At 35.7% G+C, this 20,483-nt stretch overlaps 1 protein-coding gene across 6 annotated transcripts in view; it reads left to right on the top strand.

The window, feature by feature from the left end:
- GPD2 (glycerol-3-phosphate dehydrogenase 2) overlaps positions 1–18,080 on the top strand; it is a 165,790-nt gene extending 147,710 nt beyond the window's left edge. For all 6 annotated transcript variants that reach the window (XM_058441852.1, XM_032755671.2, XM_032755668.2 and 3 more), the window contains 8 exons: positions 857–991; positions 1,393–1,568; positions 2,117–2,248; positions 3,167–3,325; positions 10,939–11,051; positions 11,133–11,211; positions 11,721–11,819; positions 14,799–18,080. In XM_058441852.1, coding sequence (XP_058297835.1) covers positions 857–991; positions 1,393–1,568; positions 2,117–2,248; positions 3,167–3,325; positions 10,939–11,051; positions 11,133–11,211; positions 11,721–11,819; positions 14,799–14,924 — 1,019 coding nt within the window. In that variant the 3' untranslated portion in view covers positions 14,925–18,080. The remainder of the gene's footprint in view (positions 1–856; positions 992–1,392; positions 1,569–2,116; positions 2,249–3,166; positions 3,326–10,938; positions 11,052–11,132; positions 11,212–11,720; positions 11,820–14,798) is intronic.
- The last annotated feature ends 2,403 nt before the right edge of the window (positions 18,081–20,483 follow it).

Raw genomic sequence — 20,483 nt, 5'->3', positions numbered from 1 at the left:
TAATGTACCTACTGGGAGAAGCCAGTATACCTGTTTCTGTGTCAGTGCTAAAAATAATGGAATGAGAAAAGAAAAAAGGCAGAGTATGGAAGTTGTCAGAAGTTGAGAGACAGTACAATTTAAGAGGTAAGAATGTGGACCTTAAACTCAGAAAGAAGAAGGTTCTGATGCTGTTTTACCACATATAAGATATTTTTGCCTTGGCCAGGTTTGTTGCCCAACTTGGTTTGTTAAATGTTTGCATTCATCTGCTTTCTGATCTGTATGGTGAGAATAATAATAACCAATGCTATAGGGCTTTGTGAGATTAAATGAGATGTCTATGTCAAGTGCTTCGCACAGTGGTAGGCCTGCTGTAAACACTCAGGAAGAGGGTGGTATTGGTGAGGGGAGAAAATATAATATCCTGTTACAGGTTTGTTTAATTTATTAAGGATCTTTGTCTTCCCTGAGAAGAGATAGGAAGATGTATTCTAGAAGGAAATTTAACAATTCATGCATTGTTAGGATTGGTTTTGATTGTTTCCGCTTTTTTTCTTTCTTGTTTTTCTAACTGCTCCAGGTTGCTTCAGCTGGAAGGCTGCTAACATTTGCCTCTTTTGCTTCCCCTGTGGTATCAATGTCAGTGATTTCCAAAGTTCTTCCTTTTTCACGGAAATTATCTTTGTAACAGAATAATTCTTTATGAGTTTTTCTTGCACCTGTCCACAAACTTAGTTCTCATCTTTAGGCTTTCTCTCCTTTTTAAAGTGCACACGTGTATTCCTGTCACCGAACTCTTTTTATTAACTGTTTAATATTTTTATCAAAATATTTTTGAGCAATGTTCATAACGCTTGGCATTGATTCCTACCAGTGAGAAGAGGGGACGTCCTGGCAGCATGGAGTGGAATCCGTCCTCTTGTTACAGACCCCAAATCTGCAGATACTCAGTCTATCTCCCGAAATCATGTTGTCGATATCAGTGAGAGTGGGCTTATTACTATAGCAGGTATGAGATACTACCTTGTTATTTTCTTTTCTTTCTTTTTTTTTTGTTATAGGGACAGGGTCTCACCATGTTGCCCAGGAGGGTCTTGAACTCCTAGACTAAGGTGATCCTCCCACCTCAGCCTCCTAAAGTGTTGGGATTACAGGCATGAGCCACTACACCTGGCTTTCTGTCTTTTAATTTGGATGTGCTTTAGATATAAGTTTGACTTAAATTGTCCTGCCAGAATCTCTTTTAACTTGATTGAACAAGCATTTTTTTTATTCTGAGTAAAGTTTTACACAATCCCATGTTTGTTACAAACAACAGGAAAATTCTGTTATTGGTAAGTTGATAAATGGTTAATTATAAGAAAAATAAGGGGTGGCAACCTGATGAATTGTCTATCAATTTCTTTGTAGGTGGAAAGTGGACAACTTATCGGTCTATGGCAGAAGATACCATAAATGCTGCTATCAAAACTCATAATTTAAAAGCAGGACCAAGTAGAACAGTTGGGCTTTTCCTTCAAGGGGGTAAAGATTGGAGCCCCACACTCTACATTAGGCTTGTCCAGGATTATGGACTTGAAAGTGAGGTGAGTGTGCATTGCCACATCATCTTACTCTTTACCTAATCTCTCACTGTTGCCAGTAACAGAACTGGCAGCAATCAGGTCTCCCTGACTGTGATTTCCTTTTGCTGAATACATTTCTGCGAGTCTACTGTGGAAGGAAAAAAAGATGATCTTACTTTGCTTTACTTGCCCAACAAACCATGTACACTTTATGAAATGTATTTTGTTAAAAAGTGGAGTTTATTTGGTTTGTTTCTAGTGTATAGGGCATCCCAAATTCTGTCTCAGGCATGAAGAAGGCTGTTCTTCAGAAGTGATATCAGGAGCAAAATGAAGCTGAAGCTTCATCAGTCATTGATACAGTGATACATGTGTAAGAGAGTTAGTGCTGGCCTAAGCATTTGAAGCCCAAGTGGTTTCCTCCCACAAAATCAAAATCTAATACTCTCTGAGAGCTATTAGTTACAGGCTGTAAGGAAACTGACAAGATAAGCATGTGTGCTTTTTGCTTTGTGCCTAGAAGCTATTGATATTCAAAGTGCCTGCCTAACACAGCTTTGTTTCTCTAGGTGGCACAGCATCTTGCCGCCACCTATGGTGATAAGGCCTTTGAGGTGGCCAAAATGGCAAGTGTGACTGGCAAAAGGTGGCCTATTGTTGGAGTACGTCTTGTGTCAGAATTTCCATATATTGAAGCAGAGGTATGTGAATGGTCACATAGGAATTTCATGTCTGCCATGGGATACCATTTATCTGTTCATTTGTCATCTTCTTTAGAAATTATATGTAGCTAAGTTTTAATGCACATATGTCAGCTAAAACCATGACTACTGTGTCTTTCCAATACAGATCCTCTTATTTATAAAATTTTAATCTTAATTCTGAAGTGATATTGATAGTGGTAATAATAACAACATAAAATATAGATTTCTTTTTTCTCCATCAAACTGTCTCTAAACATGTTAATTCACAGTTGTCCCTTTTGTGCATTTGCAGCTCTTTAAGTTTGTACCACTCATGTCCTACCTATATATCTTGTTGTGACAGTTTCTCAAAGATTTAGGTCTTGTTTCCCATCAAGCTTTCCAGTTTTGTGCGATCAGAGACCAGGCTTTGTATTTATTTGTAATTCACTGTGCCTTAAAATATCGATGTCCAGTGAACATTTACTTGTTGATTGAATTCAGGGTTCCTATATTCTGGTTACTCTAAGACAAAAAACTACACAGACTAAAGAGGTGAGATCATAACTTTTTGACACTCGTCCTTTTCCTAGTCAGCTATGTAAATTAAAATCCACATTATGTATAAGCATAGAGAGGTAAGTGATGACTGTGGATGGTTAATGAGAAGTGATGCAGTTTACATGTTTATGTCAGGTTCTATTCAGGAAAAAGGCATTAACTCTTGTCCAATTTTTGCCATTTTCCAAACCTCCTTTGGCAGGCAGATGGAAAACTTGTGTGATGCCACTGTTTGTCTCATGCCTGCTGGAGGACCAGAGAGTATAAAGAAAAATATTACCTTTCTGAAGCGCACATTTTTTTTTAAGTGAAACTTTATTTCCCATTTTCTAAAGAAGAGTCTCAACTAATAATTTTTCTTTAATTCAAACTCAGGTGAAATATGGGATTAAGGAGTATGCCTGTACTGCTGTGGATATGATTTCACGTCGTACTCGCCTGGCCTTTCTAAATGTCCAGGCAGCAGAGGAAGCCCTACCCAGGATTGTTGAACTGATGGGCAGGGAACTGAATTGGGATGATTATAAGAAGCAGGTATTATATAGAAGTCTTTAAAACCACGATTCCTATTGTAAACGTGGAATGGCTTAATTTGTTAGTAGAAGCTAGCATAATTTTTTATGATAACCTTAGATTTCTTACCAATTTTTCTGTGTGTGTGTTTAATATTGTTAGGCCTTAGAAAAATGGAAAGATATTCCATTTAAATTTAGTTGTTTATGGAAAATCTCTTATAGAAAATGCTCATAAATTTGTGGTCATAATTCCTGAAAAAGAAAGATAATAATGATTGTAGTATGGAAACTTTTCTGGTTTTCATTGAAAACACTCTTGGAACATAATCAGTGAAATGCACACTCCTGCTAGTGTGCCTTTGGTAAGAAATGTGGTTTTTCTGCCTGAGCACTAAATGCTTATCATTTGTGTCATTTGAGATTTTATATTTATATTCCAAATTTTAAAAGCTGGTGATGCTCAGATGCATACACACACACACACGCACAACACATACATACATACATATACACGCACACAAACACACATACAGGGTTAGGCTAAGTAGATCCTTATGTTTTTTAATTAATCCAAACTCTTGTGATATGCAGAGGGTAATGAAGCATTTTTATATATTCATAAAATACTTTCTGTATTCATTGGGTTCTGTTCCTTTCCCCTAGGATCTCTTGAACCCATTTCATTTAGGCACTTTTGCCATCACTTTGCTGCGTTAGCTCTGGTCAATCTCACCAGTAACCTCCATGTTACTCAATAAAGTTGGTAACTTGCAGTCCTTGTTTTACTTGGCCAATTAGCAGCATTTGACACAATTGATTCCCCCTTCCTTCTTGAACAATATTTTGCTTTCTGGAACACCACCTCTCTTGGATCTCCTTTTACCTTCCCAAAACTACTACTCCTATAGACTTTTCCATGTCATAAATAGCTATCCTTCAGTTACTCAAGCCTAAACATTAGTATCATACTTTATGCATTCTCTTACACCCTATCTAAATCCATCAGCAAATCATCCCATATTTATGTTTAAATAACTGTTTGAATTCAACCCTTTCATTTAAAAAAATTATTTTATTTTTAATTTTTTTTAACAAACACTTGTGTTGAAGTGAATTCAACCATTTCTTAACACATCCAACTTCCATCACCCTGATTCAGGTCACCGGTATCTGTCACATGGATTACCGCAATAGCTTCCCTCCCCTTAACTGGTGTCCCTTCTTTAACAACTTCAGAGTTCAGTTTATTAATACAAATCCAGATCATTGGATATGTCTGTGTGAAATTCAAAGGGAAGGCTTGGGCTAGAGATATAAATTTGAGTTGATATTTAAGCCATCAGACTGGATGAGATTATATAGGGAGTTAATGTAGTCAGGTGACAAAAACAGTCCAAAGGCCAAGCACTGGAGCACACCAAAGTTTAGAAGCATAGGATATAAGGAAGAATCCAGGAAAAAGAGAAAATAATAGCTAGTGAGATTGGAGGAGGTGTAAGAAGATGCAAGAGGGAATTTTGACCTAGAAGATAAGAATGCGTATCTTAGTTCATTTGGGCTGCTATAACAGAAATACCATAGACTGGGTGGCTTAAACAACAAACACTTATTTCTCATGGTTCTGGAGGCTGGGAAGTCCAAGATCAAGGCATCAGTAGATTTGGGATCTGGTGGGGGCCTGTGTCCTAGTTTATAGACAGACATTGTATTGCTGTGTTCTCACATGGCATGAGTGAATGAACATTATTGGGCATCTATGATACGTGCTGACAGTGCAAGGAAAGAATTAGTCACATGGCCTGTTTTTAAAGTATTCTCATTATGGTATAGATTTCCAAAGATGATTACATATCAGAGTCACCTGGGAAATGTGGGAGGAAAGGGTTTGATTTTAGGAGTTCCTTAATCCTGATCATGCCTCTGACAGGGATAAAATTTACCCCCATTGTATAGCTGAGAAAACAGGTTCACAGAGTAGGACTCTTTTCAGAGTTTATATCAACAGTCAATTGTAGAGCAGGGATTGAAACCAGGTATTCTGATCCTAGAGCATAAGCTTTTTCCATCCTGTCTTGCTGTGTCTGCATTAGCTGTACTGGTTTATAGCTGTTGAAGTCTTGAGCTTTAGTTTGATTAGCTAAAGCTCCGTACAGAGGCAACACAGGAATGAAACTTACTCCTGTGCTTCTGTCAGTCCTTTTTACCACATAGAAGGATTGGGGATAATGTGTTCTTCCAAAAATTGTGGTTGGAATGATTTGAATATGCAGGAACATATTTTATGCTAGGAATTCAGGCTGTAGGAGGTAGGAAGGAGGAAGAAAATTCTGTAAACTGGTTGTGTTTGGCCCTACTAAGGAAGCTAGATTTAACTTCAGTTCATATTTTATGAACAGATTTACGTGCTCAGAAATGCTCTCCCATCCCCCTTAACAAAGTAACATAAATAAAGACCTAAAGCTATTACTCAGTATCTGATATGTAGGAGTATTAATGAGAGCTATGGACAGTCTAGAGAGAACAAAGGAGGGGGGAAAAAAGAATTAAAAGGTTAGAAAGTTGGACTTCTGAGAAAAGGTTAAAAGCATTGGGATTATTTAACCTGCAAAAGTGAAAGAGGAACAAGGTGATAAATAACTCTCTGTAGATGAATTGTGCTTGTTTTTACCAGTCAATACTTAATGAGTGACTTGTATACTGAACATTGCACCAAATATTTTAGGAGAATACTAAATAGCTCATAGTTTTAAGATCTTAAAATCTAATTGGGTTGTTATAACACATGTGTAGCTCTGGCATTTATACATATTTTCCAAAATTTGGAGAAATATTTCGAGAAACTGTTACTCAAGACCAAAATCCAACCAACTTGGAAGAACTGATTAGGGAAGAAGGCAATGTCTCGGGGAGTTGGGGATTGTTAGAGGAGTTGGCAGGGACATTTAGAGAGAAAAAAAAAAAACATTGCCAAATGGTGTTCTGCAGGGTACAAATTAATATACGTGAAAAAATGACTACATGGTCAAAAGAGTGTGAGAAATTCTGAGTTAAACAAGTAAAACCACTTCCTTTAGTGCAATTGCAATTAGAACCTTTAGAATGGTTATGCATGTTTTCAGTTTCCAAAAAGGAACTTATTTGGAGACAGACCCAACTCTCACTTTTTGGGAGAACTGGGTAGGAAGGGGGCTAGTACTTAGAACATATTTTGTGAAATGCTGCCCGATAGGATTTGATAAGGTGGATTTGATCATGTTCAGACAAAAGATCCATTTTTCATTCAGAGACTGTAAAGAGAAGACATTTAAGTAGACTGACAGTCTCACAAAAATACATTTTTTTTCAAAATTGATTCCAATGAGGAGGAAAAATGGGAGGCATGTGAAGACTTTGAGTGACTGATTAAAGCAAGCTGATAAATACCAAATGTAAAACAGATAGAAGCCAAGTGCTCAACAATGAAAGGAGCGATATCAGGAATAATGTGGATGTATATGAGTAGTGTCAGGTATTGTTTGAGTGTTGGGGAAAAAATACTCAGGGCACCAAATGTAATGTTTAAAAATTGAAGAAAAAAACAAAAGCAAATAAGACCTAATCTAGATCATTGCTTAAGGTGGCAGGCATCATATTCTTGAATGCTGGAGAGTAAGGAGAACTATTCAATTTATAATTTACTACCAATGTCTTTTTCCTTCTCTCTCCCTGTTTTTATGTGTGAAAAGAGCAAAATATAAATGTTGCTAAGAATGAATAGATAGTGAAATAGGAGGCTACCCTGAATGAGTTTTATGCCAGTCCAGAAAAATTATACCTTAGAGTACTCAGAGAATTTGCAGTTAAGATTCTCTTGCTTGGGATCAGCTTACTGTTGAACTTTAAAATACTGTAGCAAATAGGAATGGGACCAGAAGACAGAATGGGCAAATGTAATACCAAATTTCAAAAACGAGAGGAAAGAAAAATATAGTTTGCAACCTAGAAACTAATGGTCTTGGCATTGATCTTGCATAGTTTTCTAGATTGTGACATTTTAAGTTTATTTTATCAGCATTTATCAAGAAATAGTAATCACGGAAGCTAGTAAGGAATCACTTAGGCAAAATCGTTTTAGATATATGATTTTCTTTTCTTTTTTTTTTTTTTTTTTTTTTTTTTGAGACAAGGTCTTGCTATGTTGCCCAGGCTGGAATGCAGCGATGTGATCATGGCTCACTACAGCCTCAAATTCCCAGGCTCAGGTGATTCTCCCACCTCAGCCTCCCAAGTAGCTGGGACTACAGGCACACACCACCATGCCCAGCTAATTTTTTAAATATTTTTTGTAGAGACAGGGTTTTGCCATGCTGTCCAGGCTGGTCTCAAACTCCTGGGCTCATGCGATCCACCTGCCTCAGCCTCCCAAAGTGCTGGGATCTTAGGCATGAGCCACCACACCCAGTCCTCATTTCCTTTTTAGATAGAGCAAGCAGATGGCTAGATTAGAGAATTTTGATTCTATAAAGCATTTTAGAAAGCCCCATATGATATCTGTAAAACTGGTAGATTTATAACCAGTTAAATGACAATGGCCTCAGAAGAGGTTTCTGGTAGTAAGTCATAAGCACCTTGTCCTAGATCTTGACCTAGTCTACCTTGATTCAAATGGTTAAATTACAATGTTGATGGCATGCATCTTTGATGTACCAATAACAAGATACCAGAGGGAGAGTGAATGTTTGATGATGGATTGAAACAATGGGTGAAATTTCATTAGATATAATTTAATAGAGATAAATGGCAAACCTTACATTAGGTAGAAAAACAACTCCATCCATTCAAGATAGATTTGACAAGGCTTAACAATAGCACGTGTGAAAAAGAAATATGGTTTTAGTTAACTGTGAATGCATAGCCATTAACAGTGGACCATGGCTGCCCCCAAATCCAATTGCAATCTTAAGCTGCATTAATAGAAATCATATATCTAGATTGATGATGCTGATAGTTACTCCCTTCTAGGTACTTGCCAGATCTCTGTTGCAGTGTTGTATTTTGTTCTGATAATTGTATTATACGACAAACCGGTTGTGGTCTGGAAGAAATTATACAACATGGTATAGGGATTTGAAATAATGTTTTATATAGTAGTTCTAGACTAAAAGAAAACTCTAAGGAGGAAAGCACATGATACTATCTTTAAATACTTATTAAGCTGTGATACAAAAAAAAAAAAAAAACATTAGGTTTGTTCTACTGTAGGAAAGATTTGTTAATTCCCCCAAAACTGGAAGAATTTCAAGGAGGTGGATTTAATCTCACTGTAAAACCTTCTAATAATTGGAAGCAACTTTCAGCAGTACTAAGTTACCTCCCCAATGCTAGAGTTGTTTAGACAAAGGCTTTGTTCTTCCATTTTTGGAATGTTATAAAGGGAATGTAGGGTAAGGGAAGTACATTGAGTACCGTTTATGAAAAAATATCTTCCAGCTTTGAAATTCCATAATTCCTTGCTTGATGGAGTATAGATAAATTACACATGCAATGAAGGGCCATAAATCGAGAAAGAAATTGTTGTCGCAGGGAAGCATCAGAGGTGGCATTTCCAAGGAGATGGATTTTGAGCAAGTTGTGTAGAAAATGGCTGGGTTAAAGTGGTGGAACAGCAAAATAATTTTATTTATGACCACTGGTGGGTTTTCTTGTGAAAAATCTGCCAGTGAAAAATGCCATTGGAGATGGAGACTTCACAGACAAGTTTTGTATATGAGATACACATGCACACATACACACACACAAACACACACATTTTAAATTTATTTTTTTAAGCTGAGAGAATTATTTCATGTTGATAATTTTTTATTTTGTTATTTAAGAACATGAAGGAAGAATGTTTCTAGTATCTATTTCCTAAGAAAAGGAAAGCAGGAAAGGAATCATGTCAGAAAAAACAACAGATGGCTGGGCACAGTGCTTCATGCCTGTAATCCCAGCACTTTGGAAAGCTGAGGTGGGAGAATCAATCACTGGAGCCCAGTAGTTCGAGACCATCCTAGGCAACATAGGGAGACCCTTATCTCTACAAGTAATAATAATAATAATAAATTAGCCAGGCATAGTGGCATGTGCCTGTAATCCCAGCCACTTGGGAGGCTGAAGTGGGAGGATTGAGCCTGCAAGGTAGAAGCTGCAGTGAGCCATGATTGTGCTACTACAATCCAGTCTGGACCACTGAGCAAGACACTGTTTCGGAAATACAAAGTTTGTCTTCTCAAGAAAAATCAATAAGGGGTCTTATCACCAACATAACCAAACACATATAAACACATTTCATGCAAGTGTATGTGTCATTGCTTCATTTTCTTCATTTCACTTCACATTGGCACTGTTCTTCAGACCAGAATTTGGGAACCATTGAGTTCACAAGATCCTTTGATGGGAAGTTGGGGAATTTAAGACTTGTTCTAGGTTATACTCAATAACGGTCAATTTCAAAATCTCAGTGGTTCATCGCAGCAAGCATTTCTTTTTCCCTCACATTACATGAAGGCTGCATGTTAGCTGCTGTGGCCCTTCTCCGCATTCTAGACTGGCTTCAGATCTCATCTGAGATGTGCCCTTCTTATGGCATAGGAGTAAGAGAGGCTAAGTAAAACTATAAAGTTACCATGAAAGCTTTTACTCAAAAGTAGCATATATCATACCTATTCATGTTCCACAGTCCAAAGTAAGTCACACGGCCAACTCACATCAGTACAGTTGGGAAGTATATGTGTGTGTGTGTGTGTGTGTGTGTGTGTGTGTGTAGCACAATATATATATGAGGAAAGAGATTTGTGAACAATATATGCTACAATAAAGTCATTTCAGAAGTTTTTAGATGGGAGAATGACATGATGAAAACTAAGAAAGACAATATTTGCAGCAACAGCTAGTATTGACACTGAGGACATTGAAAACAGGAAGAGTAACTTGAGGATAGCTTATTTCTTCTCATGACTCTGTAACTTCACCTAAGTATCAGAATCTCAGTGGCAAAATCTCAGCACAGCTAATCTCATGAGATATACCTTCGCACTTCATGTCACATTATAGTGACAAATCCAAGTTGTTCAAATCCAAGATATCTTCACCTTTAATTACTTTTTTTTTTTGTCACCAACTACAAGAATTTGATCCTGTAGATTTTGTCGGTCAGTTTCTGTGTAAGAATACTCAGCAGTAAAAAGAAACAAAATACTGAAACATGCAGCAACATGAATGAATCTCAGAATTATTATCCTATGTGAAAGCAGTCAAACACAAAAGACTACATACTATATGAAACCTTTTATAAGAAATTCCAGAAAAGGCAAACTCTGGTGACAAGAAGCCAGTCAGTGTTTGCCTGTGGCTAGAGATCATGGGAAGGGATCAGCTGCAAATGGACATGAGGAAAGTTTTAGAGTGATAGAGATGCTGTAGATCTTAATCATGGTAGTAGGTACATTTTATTCAATATAAATTTTACTTCAATGAAACTGGAAGAAATAAAAAAATTGTGCTGGTTAGATAAGTAAGGATCAACTTCAGTTTATGAAGATCAACAGTAAAAAAAGGAAAAAAATCAATAATTATTTCCATATATGAACTTTGTGTGTATCTCTGTTTTAGGAACAACTTGAAACAGCCAGGAAGTTTCTATATTATGAAATGGGCTATAAATCTCGATCAGAACAGTTAACAGATCGCTCTGAAATTAGCCTACTGCCTTCAGACATTGACAGGTACTTATAATAAGGTCTATCTTTCTCTCTTTTTTTGGCCTATGTAAGTATATTTTTCCATTATTTAATCTTGTGTTCCAGGTATAAGAAGAGATTTCATAAGTTCGATGCAGACCAGAAAGGCTTTATTACCATTGTTGATGTTCAGCGTGTATTAGAGGTAATTTTCTTTGGTTCGATGTCAGCCTCTGATACTAGAAGAATATAAAGATATTAGATGTTTTTCTCATCTAGGGTTTTCTACAAGTAATATTTTTGTTATAATTTTTAAAAGATTAGTAACATTAGTAAAAGCATATGCATAATTTTTTCTTTTATTTTTTTGAGACAGAGTCTCACTCTGTTGCCCAGGCTGGAGTGCAGTGTTGCGCGATCTCGGCTCACTGCAACCTCCGCCTCCCGGATTCAAGCGATTCTCCTGCCTCAGTCTCCAGAGTAGCTGGGACTACAAGTGCGCACCACCATGCCCGGCTAATTTTTAAAATATTTTTTGCAGAGATGGGGTTTCTCCATGTTGGCCAGGCTGGTCTCGAACTCCTGACCTCAACTAATCTGCCTGCCTTGGCCTCCCAAAGTGCTGGGATGACAGTCGTGAACCTCCTTGCCCAGCCAAAGCATATGCATAATTTTTAATGAAACTGTATTATTCTATGCTTTTCTTTTACTTAGAGTATCAATGTCCAAATGGATGAAAATACACTCCATGAAATTCTAAATGAAGTTGATTTGAATAAAAATGGACAGGTTGAACTCAATGAATTTTTGCAGGTGAGTTGTGGTGTGCTTTTATCTTTTGTTTGTCATGATCATAAATGCATGTTCAAGAATGGATATTTAAAACAATTGTCAGATTATTCTGAAGAAGAAGAAAGCTCGAAGCCAGCAGAGGTTGATATATCTGCCCTCAAGTGTAAGGCTCTACTGTGGTGCATGTTCTTTTCCTTTTTTTGTATAAGAAACATTCCATTATGTTGGGCAATTTAGATTAAATCCAAGTTATTTATCATAAAGGGTTGAATATGAAGCATGCTTTTTAAAGACATATGCCATGGCATATCACAGCTGGACCTTTTTCTTTTACTTACTTTTCTTTTTCTTTTCCTCTACTTCATAAGAGGCAACACAAGATTTCTAATCTTTTATGTAGAAAATTTTTAAAATGTATGGTTCTATTCACTAATGAATCATATGCATTTGAGAATTTAGTGATTAGATTCTGGCATTATAAAGAACTAGAAAAACATAAGGAAGGAAACTTGTACTTTGGGGTCAAGACCATATAATTTTAAGTATTTCCATTTCCAATTGTTAATTTATTCAAGGCTCTGTTGTTTAATCTTTGTGATCATGCAGGAAATAAATTTTGTTACTTTAACTTCAAACTGGATGCTACGTATTGTTTCTTGAAAGAAATTTCAACAAACCCATACATTATTTCTAGCTGTCCATATGACTCTGATCATATGAAGAATGTATTGGGTTTCCAAGCAGCTAGGTTTTTTTCTGTAGTGCTTCTTGGGCAGGTATTTCAAATGAATGCCAGGTCTTGCTTGCACCATGGCAATGATGAATGCTGAACATGAAATAAATTAATGCTGGGGATTTTGGTCAATGTCAGCCCTTTCTTCACTGTGTCAAGTTAAACAAACAAGATCAAGGCAAAGGAAATGGTAATTGTCTCTCTGGAGATGAGCTGCAGATAAGAGCATTGTTGAATCTAAATGCAGAAAATTTTCACAGGTTGTGTCCAGCATTACAAAAAAGAATGTTTGGTTCTTTAGCTTACTGTTTAACTAAATACACATTTTAAATTGAATTTAAAATTTATGCTTGGGAATTAAAACACCATTTAATGCATTTTTTGTGTAGTTTTTCTGGAGAATATTTTATTGTTGCCCTCACAATGTTAGAAAACTTTTCTTCAAAGAAATGGCCTGTGCTTCATTTCATGTGTTGTAAATAAACAGCAGAATTTAAGGTTGAAAGACATGGCGCTTTAGAAACAATAAGAATCTGATTTTATGAATATGCTATGTGGTTTAGATTTTAAGTAATTTTCTTGAATGCAGTTGAGTTAAAAGCAGGAGATAATTTAAACTATCTGCAGGTTTCCTTGTAGAGTTTTTTTTTAAATAATTGAGTATTTTTTGTCCAATTCCAAATGAAAGGGACTATTCATGCTTCTACTAAGAACAAATACACAGTGTAGTTTTCAACTTTAAAATGCTGACCATATTCCTCATGAAATATATGCACATCCAAATGTTATTTTTTCTTGTAATATGGTTTCTAGATACATGTAGTGTTTAAAGAAAACTTTGAGTTTTTAGAAGTTGGCACATCATATACTGTCTATGGCTTAAAAAACCTCTAGCTTTGTCAGTTGTGTTAGCTCTGATAAACTTTGCAGGTCTTCCTGGAATCAGAGACAAAGCAATAAACAATAAATTGTTCCATCTTTAGATGTCAGCATTCCTTATATTACATCATTCCTCAGATGCAAAGTATATTTGGAGGGTTTTTTCCGTTTTTTTTTTTTAATATTTTGCTCTTCTGCAGACTAAGAGCCCATGTTTATCCCATTAAATATATTTTTTGAATGTAGATACGGTTTTTGAATAATCTTCACGGAAGGATCACTATAGATATCTCATGGTTATATGACTTTATTTCTAAGTCTGGGTTTTAATGACACTTTTGCATGTAGGAGTCCATCTCTAATAAGCAATAGCTTGTGAAACAGCTTTTAATAAGGTCATGAAATTCTGATCCAGCCCCTTGGCAGATGTCTCTGACTCTTATTCAGAGCTCTTTTTAAGCAACGTGTCTCTATAGGCTAAAAGCTATAACCCTAAAAATATTTTGAGAATTTACATACATACATAGATACATCACATATATATATATATATATAAAATGTGTGTGTATATATATATGATGTGTGTGCATGTGTGTATATATATATATATATATGAGATGAATAGCTAAATCTTTTATTTTTAAAACAAATAAAAAGATTAGGGAAGTGAGATCAAGAAAAGCAAATAGTTGAAACCACATCAAACTTGAAAAGGAAAAAAATCCCTATGCTCATAATTGCAAAGTGCCTTCCAGATTAAAGGCCTATGCCCGCTGCCTGCATGTAATTTCAAGACTAATTCTGATTTTATCCATTGGATAAAAATGAATTAGCTAAAATCTGGGCTGTAGAGTGCTTTTAATTCTTAAGGTAGGTCTCTGGGTCCATTTTCAAGGAATTAAATGTAAATTATGTTAAAAAGTCTTTAAGGAATTTGGATTTAGGGGAATTGAAGTTGTCAAGTACAGTAACATTAAAAAAAAGGGTAGATAAATATAGGTCATGGTTTGTCTTTGTTCAATCCCTGAGATTCCTTTTTAAGATTTTAAATGGAATTAAAGATCCAATATTTGAAGTTGCTTAAAAAAAAAAAAAAGTGCCTTGAGCACATTAAAGGACAAAAAATGATGCATTAAGATTTGCTTTTAGAGGCAGGCTGATTTACTAGATGGATGTAGTTTTTGCGGCAGTGGTAAAATACCTGCCTATTCCCCTCTTTTGGAAACGTTTAAAAATTAGACTCTTCTTGTCTGAGCTGTAGTACTTGTTAAGGTCTTTGATGGAGCACTTAATTACCTCTGTCTGCTGCAATTCTAACGATTATAATGCCATGAAGAAGAGAGTAAGTTGGCCTGCGTTCTGAATCTGTTGCATATTTTCTCTTTAAGCTGATGAGTGCTATTCAAAAAGGAAGGGTATCTGGAAGCCGGCTTGCTATACTAATGAAAACTGCAGAAGAGAACCTCGACAGAAGAGTTCCAATTCCAGTGGACCGTAGTTGTGGAGGATTGTGAGTCTGGGCAGTAAATCCACAGCCAAAAACATAGAAACGACAAATCACCATGTAACAACCAGAGATGACTGAAACCACTCTAAAATAATGAATGTGGATAGCTGCCTTTTTTAACACTAGAAAACATTCCAAAACTTTAGGGTGTTGGTGTATTTGCCAGCTTTATTTGCTGTACTTTATTTGTATTTGCCATTCAGTCTAGCTTTTAAGTGTATTTTATTCTTTTTCTCATTTTCAATGCACATTAGTTTTGCATCTATTTTGTGACCTGTTAGATATGACACATTCTCTTTTTTATTCCTTTATTCTAAATGAGTTCTAAAAACAGAATATTTTGGCAAAAATCGAAAAAAGCTGGAGAAATTTTGTGACATGCATACAGATAGCATGTGTTATTTAAAAGAGTTACCTATTGAAATGATAGTGTTTCTGGAGATTTCTCAGCCCCATCTTCCTCCAACTTGTCTACCTTCCTCATGCAAACAATATTCCACATTTTTATATCTAGAGCATGACTGGCTAACTGGAGAGGGAAGGAGAAGTTTAGATCTGGTTACTGGAGCAAGTCTCAAAGAGAAACTCTGAAAGCTTCCAGAATCACAGGTATAAGACAAGGATAGCATTGACATTTGCTGGGAGTTACAGTGATAGTTTCATCTCAGCAGTTCATTTTTTTCTTCAGTCACTGCTGGTTTTCTTGACTATTATAGTTGCCAGGAAGATCCTTGCTCTTCTTCCTTTAAAACCAGCATTTAAATGGCAATTTGGATGTCATAGGATGAGACCAAATTTATCTAATTATTACAGTAGTAATACATTTAAGAGTTAAAAATGTGTTTTTATATATCCACATAAGATAAAAGATTCAATTCCCAAGCCTAAATTTTGAAGCATGTGGTATTATCAAATCTAGCTTACCATATTTTGGGGGGGGTACTTGCAACCATAGTAAAGGAGGATAGAATAGACTTTAGTTAACTTTAATTATAATTACATGTCAAATAAGGCACAAAACCAGTTTCCAAGGTCATCATGGTTGCTTAAAGTCTTTCCCCTTCTGTACTCCATGGAAATATTCTCAGTAAACCAAAAACAAAAATGGAAAAATAATCACCAACCCCCATCCCGACACACACACAGTCCAAAGCAAAAGTCAGTGTGTAATGAATTTAACAAGTAATGCAGTTTGGGATGCTTTTGCTACATTTTGGTGGCATTTTAACTAGTTATCTGAATATTTATTAATCGTACTTCCTCTTGTAAAGTTAACTACTTATTTTGTTGTTGTTTTTTTAACATCAGGTTCTGTATCTAATAGGGGATGTAACACTTTATTTCACAGCAGGTTTTTATTGCAGAGACTTGAAGTCTTAGTTTTTTAAACTGGCACATAAAAACACTTTTTGCTGTTATTTTTATTTATGTCAATACTGCAGAGTATCTTTACGCCTTATTCAAGTGGATTCTGAGCCTGTATGTGACAATGTAAACACTGGAGGTTCACTCACCTACACACTCACCCACCACCTCTGAAACAAACAGAAACTGCAGAGAAAGACAGCATCTTAGCTCATTTTGTTTTTAAATGAGGTTTTAGACGCTTGCCACTTCCTAAGGGAAATCCTAAAACAGAGCAAGTGATGCTCCCAGGTATCACTGTGAATTTCTTTCTTTCAAAGTGTGAATTTTTACACTGGCTTTTTCATTTTTTTAAAGTAATTGAAGCTTGTGGCTTTACAACTTGGTGTTTTTTGCTATCCAGATAACAAGTTTCATTGTTTAGAACCCAGTGACACTGAATAGGTAGATAAATTGTCCTTTAAAATATCCCAGATGATATACACAATATGGTACATTTGTGCTCTCTCTCTCTGTTTTTCTCTTTCTCTTTCTAGTTAGATCAAGATAATGATGACTTGTGCCCTCCCTGATTCTGTTACAGTAGGGCCCGGGCAGATCTGTGTTTGTTAAACAGGCCTCGTTTGTGCATGCTTTGCTATGAATGAAGTTCCTTTAAGGACAAAGAAAAGCACACTTTTCTTCTTTTGAACATATCTGCTTTTACTTTAAATCTGCTAATTTCTAAAACATAGAGTCCTTCACCAATCCCAGAGACTCAATTTGGAAATGAACTGATTTCAAGCCGTTACTGTGAATAAAGCACCCCAGCATTTTGTATAAGTTCTTAATGAAACCTGTACAGCTTCTTTACCTGATTTAAGAAAGGGAGACAAGAAATGGGAATAAGCTTCTTCAAAATTCATTCCAAGCACAAAAGAAATTTTTTCCCTTTGCATATAAACTTGACATCAGTTGATTCTGTTGGGGTCGGGGTGGGTATACAGGGATTGCCTTTTATTATCAAGTGATTTATTTCAAGAGCCTTTGAGGGGATTCAGGTGAAGGAACTCCCATCTGTGTTGGAGAGTTGGATACTCCTTTAAATAGCCCCCACCACAGTCATAACAATAATGATAATGCTGGATTATTTGTTAAGCCAAGGTTGTCTGCCTCATATCCATCATGCTGTTTGCAATATTCTTGCTTTCAATCAATTTATACTGAGTGTAACTTTAGGATTTCTGCTATTAAATGCATGCCCTCTATTCTGCTTCAGTTTCTGGTGTTGCTTTGTCTGTTTCAAAATATGTAGCTTCCTCTTTTGTACAACAAAAAACTCATTCTCACTTTTACTAAATATACTGTAAGAGTCATCATTGATGTTATTTTTCTCTTTCTTATATATCTGTAAAGATTTTTGGCATATGAATGTAATATTAAAGTCAATGATGCTATAACTTGCAGTGTTTGCATCATGTCAACCTTTTTGAAGGAGTGAAAAAGCCCTACTGTGTTTTTAAAGAATAGCAAGTGTAAGCTCAGTACTAGAGTGGATATACACACTGCATGTTTTCATATGTGGCACTTTTATGTATCGTGTTGGGTTATTGTTCTAGATTGGACTGTTAAATACTATGTTTGAGGCTGGGTTGTCATTTTTATAACTGTCTTGGTGTTTTATGGCCATTATTTATTACTTTTGATATACAGAATGAGCTGCATGCATTTATAGAGCAATAAGAGGATGTATTTAATGTGCCTTGTTTTTAACTGAATAAGAACTGGAAGCATGAATCAATAAAACTGATTAAAATGGTCTATTTGCTAGCATTTTGATGTTACTTGCAGTCAGACAGATAACTTTGATTACTGTAGAAGTTTAAAAAAAGTTTGAAAATATTTTTACAAACTGTATTTTCGATGACACAAAAGTGAAATATCTACAGAGATAGATGTAATTTTATAAGACTGCCAGAATTATTTGTATTAATTTGTTGCTGTAGCCTTTAGGGCATGACTTCTATATTTGCGCAATCCTATTCTACAATTACATTCATCCTATTACAGCTCAGTTGAATTCTTTTTTCCTTTTCTTTCCTTATTTATTTATTTATTTATTTATTTTAATCTACCAGAGCCTTTCAGCCTAAGCGTTCCAAGGCACACTGATGAATTTTATCATAACTAAAATCAATAGAAATGAATGGGAAAGATTACATAATCCATTTTGATCATCTTATATGTCAAGTTAGTGCAGGGTTGCCAAGTGTTGATAAATGCTCTGACAGAAAAAAGTGCTATATATTTTCATTGTCAGTAAATCAGTAAAGCTGTTACCAGTTTTAACACAAGTTTTATAATGCCCATGTTATTTTATGGGGTTTAATTTACACACGTAGACAGAGTATATTCTCCATTTGTGGTTTAGATGTGCTGCCTCCTGGTTCTGCATGCCCAAAGGCATGTGTGAGCTTCTGAAGGTTCTTTGAAATCGTATAGAATACCCCAAAACAATGGCTCCCAGACAGACTTGGAACAATAAACTGTTTGTTCAGTGCCTGGAAAAAAATACGTGGCAGCTTAAACATTTTTTGTTGATCTAGCTTATCAAATCTGATAGTGCTTTAAAATTTTTTAATATATAATTTATCAAAATATTGCTCCCAAGTGTATAAAATTTATAGTCATCAAAAAATATGATACTAGCATCAATATTTTACTATCTTTGTCAACATTGTACTGTCCTTGGTGTCAGATTTCACCTGATGACATTTGACTTATGAAGGAAGGAAACAACAAAAGTTTTAAATTGATCTGGCATCCTCATAGTGAAACAAATTCTATATAGGAGACAGAGATGATGAGCTTTTTGTGCATGTGTTTTGTATTTTAGGTCTCTAATTAGCTGCCTAACTTGTGAAATACAGGCACAGAACATGATATATTTCAGCCTTGATGATACCAGAGGTAGTCCTGTGGGTCCTGGGCTCTTTGCAAAAAGTAATAGATATCTTTATATTTTGTTAAATACCTGGTCCACTATAATAAGATTCATGTGATCTAAGCAAAATACTATTTTAGCAGAATTTTCAGGACGATCTTTGTTCTCCACATTTGGCATTTGAATTGCATTGCTCAGCATACCCTACCGTCGGTTCCCTGTTAATTGTATTCACATTGGAGTTGCTTCAATCTAGGGAGGTTAAGGTTTGTATGCTGTAGTCATAGGTAATATATCATCTTTCAGTAGAGGAGGTGGGAGGATTGAGTTTCATAGTACCTACCTTGATTATTAGTGCATGGCCCAGACTACAACTAGTTCCACCAGCTTCTAAGCCATTCATGCCTATGGTCTGTGCCTACAGCAGACATCCCTGCTCTCCTTTTCCAAGTACAGTGACTCCTACAGAGCCTAGGTTCAGTTTTTTCATTTGCTGCTGCTAGCTTTCCTTCATTGTACCAACCAGTTGGGAGGTGTAAAATACATATATATGTATATGCTTTGGCCCTGGTGCCTATAAAATAATAGTTTGGTTAAGGACAATCTTGAATTGGAGGCAAATCTTTCATAACTACAGAATTTCTTTATTTGTTTTAGTCTTATACTATAAAACTAGGTCTAAATTTATTATTTAAATCCAATTTAGGCATATCTGATTTTGCTTTAAAAGCTATCTTATTGTTTGTCTAAGTGATCTAAATGTAATGACCTCAATCAACATATCACTATTCTTTAACCTGACCTTAATGCCCTCTTAAACAGAGGCTTCCCTGTCTGCTACCTCCTGCCTCCAAAGATTCAAAGTAAATAGTCACTTCTTCCCTTTTAATTTCGTGCTTAGATTTTTCTCACCTTTGCTTCAATATCATTTTTTTGTTTTTCATCTCCATCGTTAATTGATTTACAGTTCATTTTTCTGCATATAGAGTTTTTCCTATCCAAGTTAAGAAGCTGTAAATCTTAGATCCATTGAAATGACAGTGAGAAATATTTCATTTTATCCCATGAATCATTTGCCATCCTTATTGCAGACAAATGGCAAAATTATGGTGTACCATGTTTTCATAAATTACTCCGCCGCCCCCCCACCCCCATTCCCAGTTCATTTCATTATCTGTTTGGAAAGACTGTAAGAGTCAGAACCCAGACACTTGTGGTAAACAATTCTGATTTTACAGCAGGCTAATCAAAATTTCATAACATTACAAATTAATTCCT

This window comes from Hylobates moloch, unplaced genomic scaffold, assembly GCF_009828535.3.
Source record: "Hylobates moloch isolate HMO894 unplaced genomic scaffold, HMol_V3 SCAFFOLD_1, whole genome shotgun sequence".
NCBI classification, from domain to species: domain Eukaryota; kingdom Metazoa; phylum Chordata; class Mammalia; order Primates; family Hylobatidae; genus Hylobates; species Hylobates moloch.
Note: the sequence above shows the minus strand (reverse complement) of the source record. Positions and strands in the feature narration are given on the sequence as shown.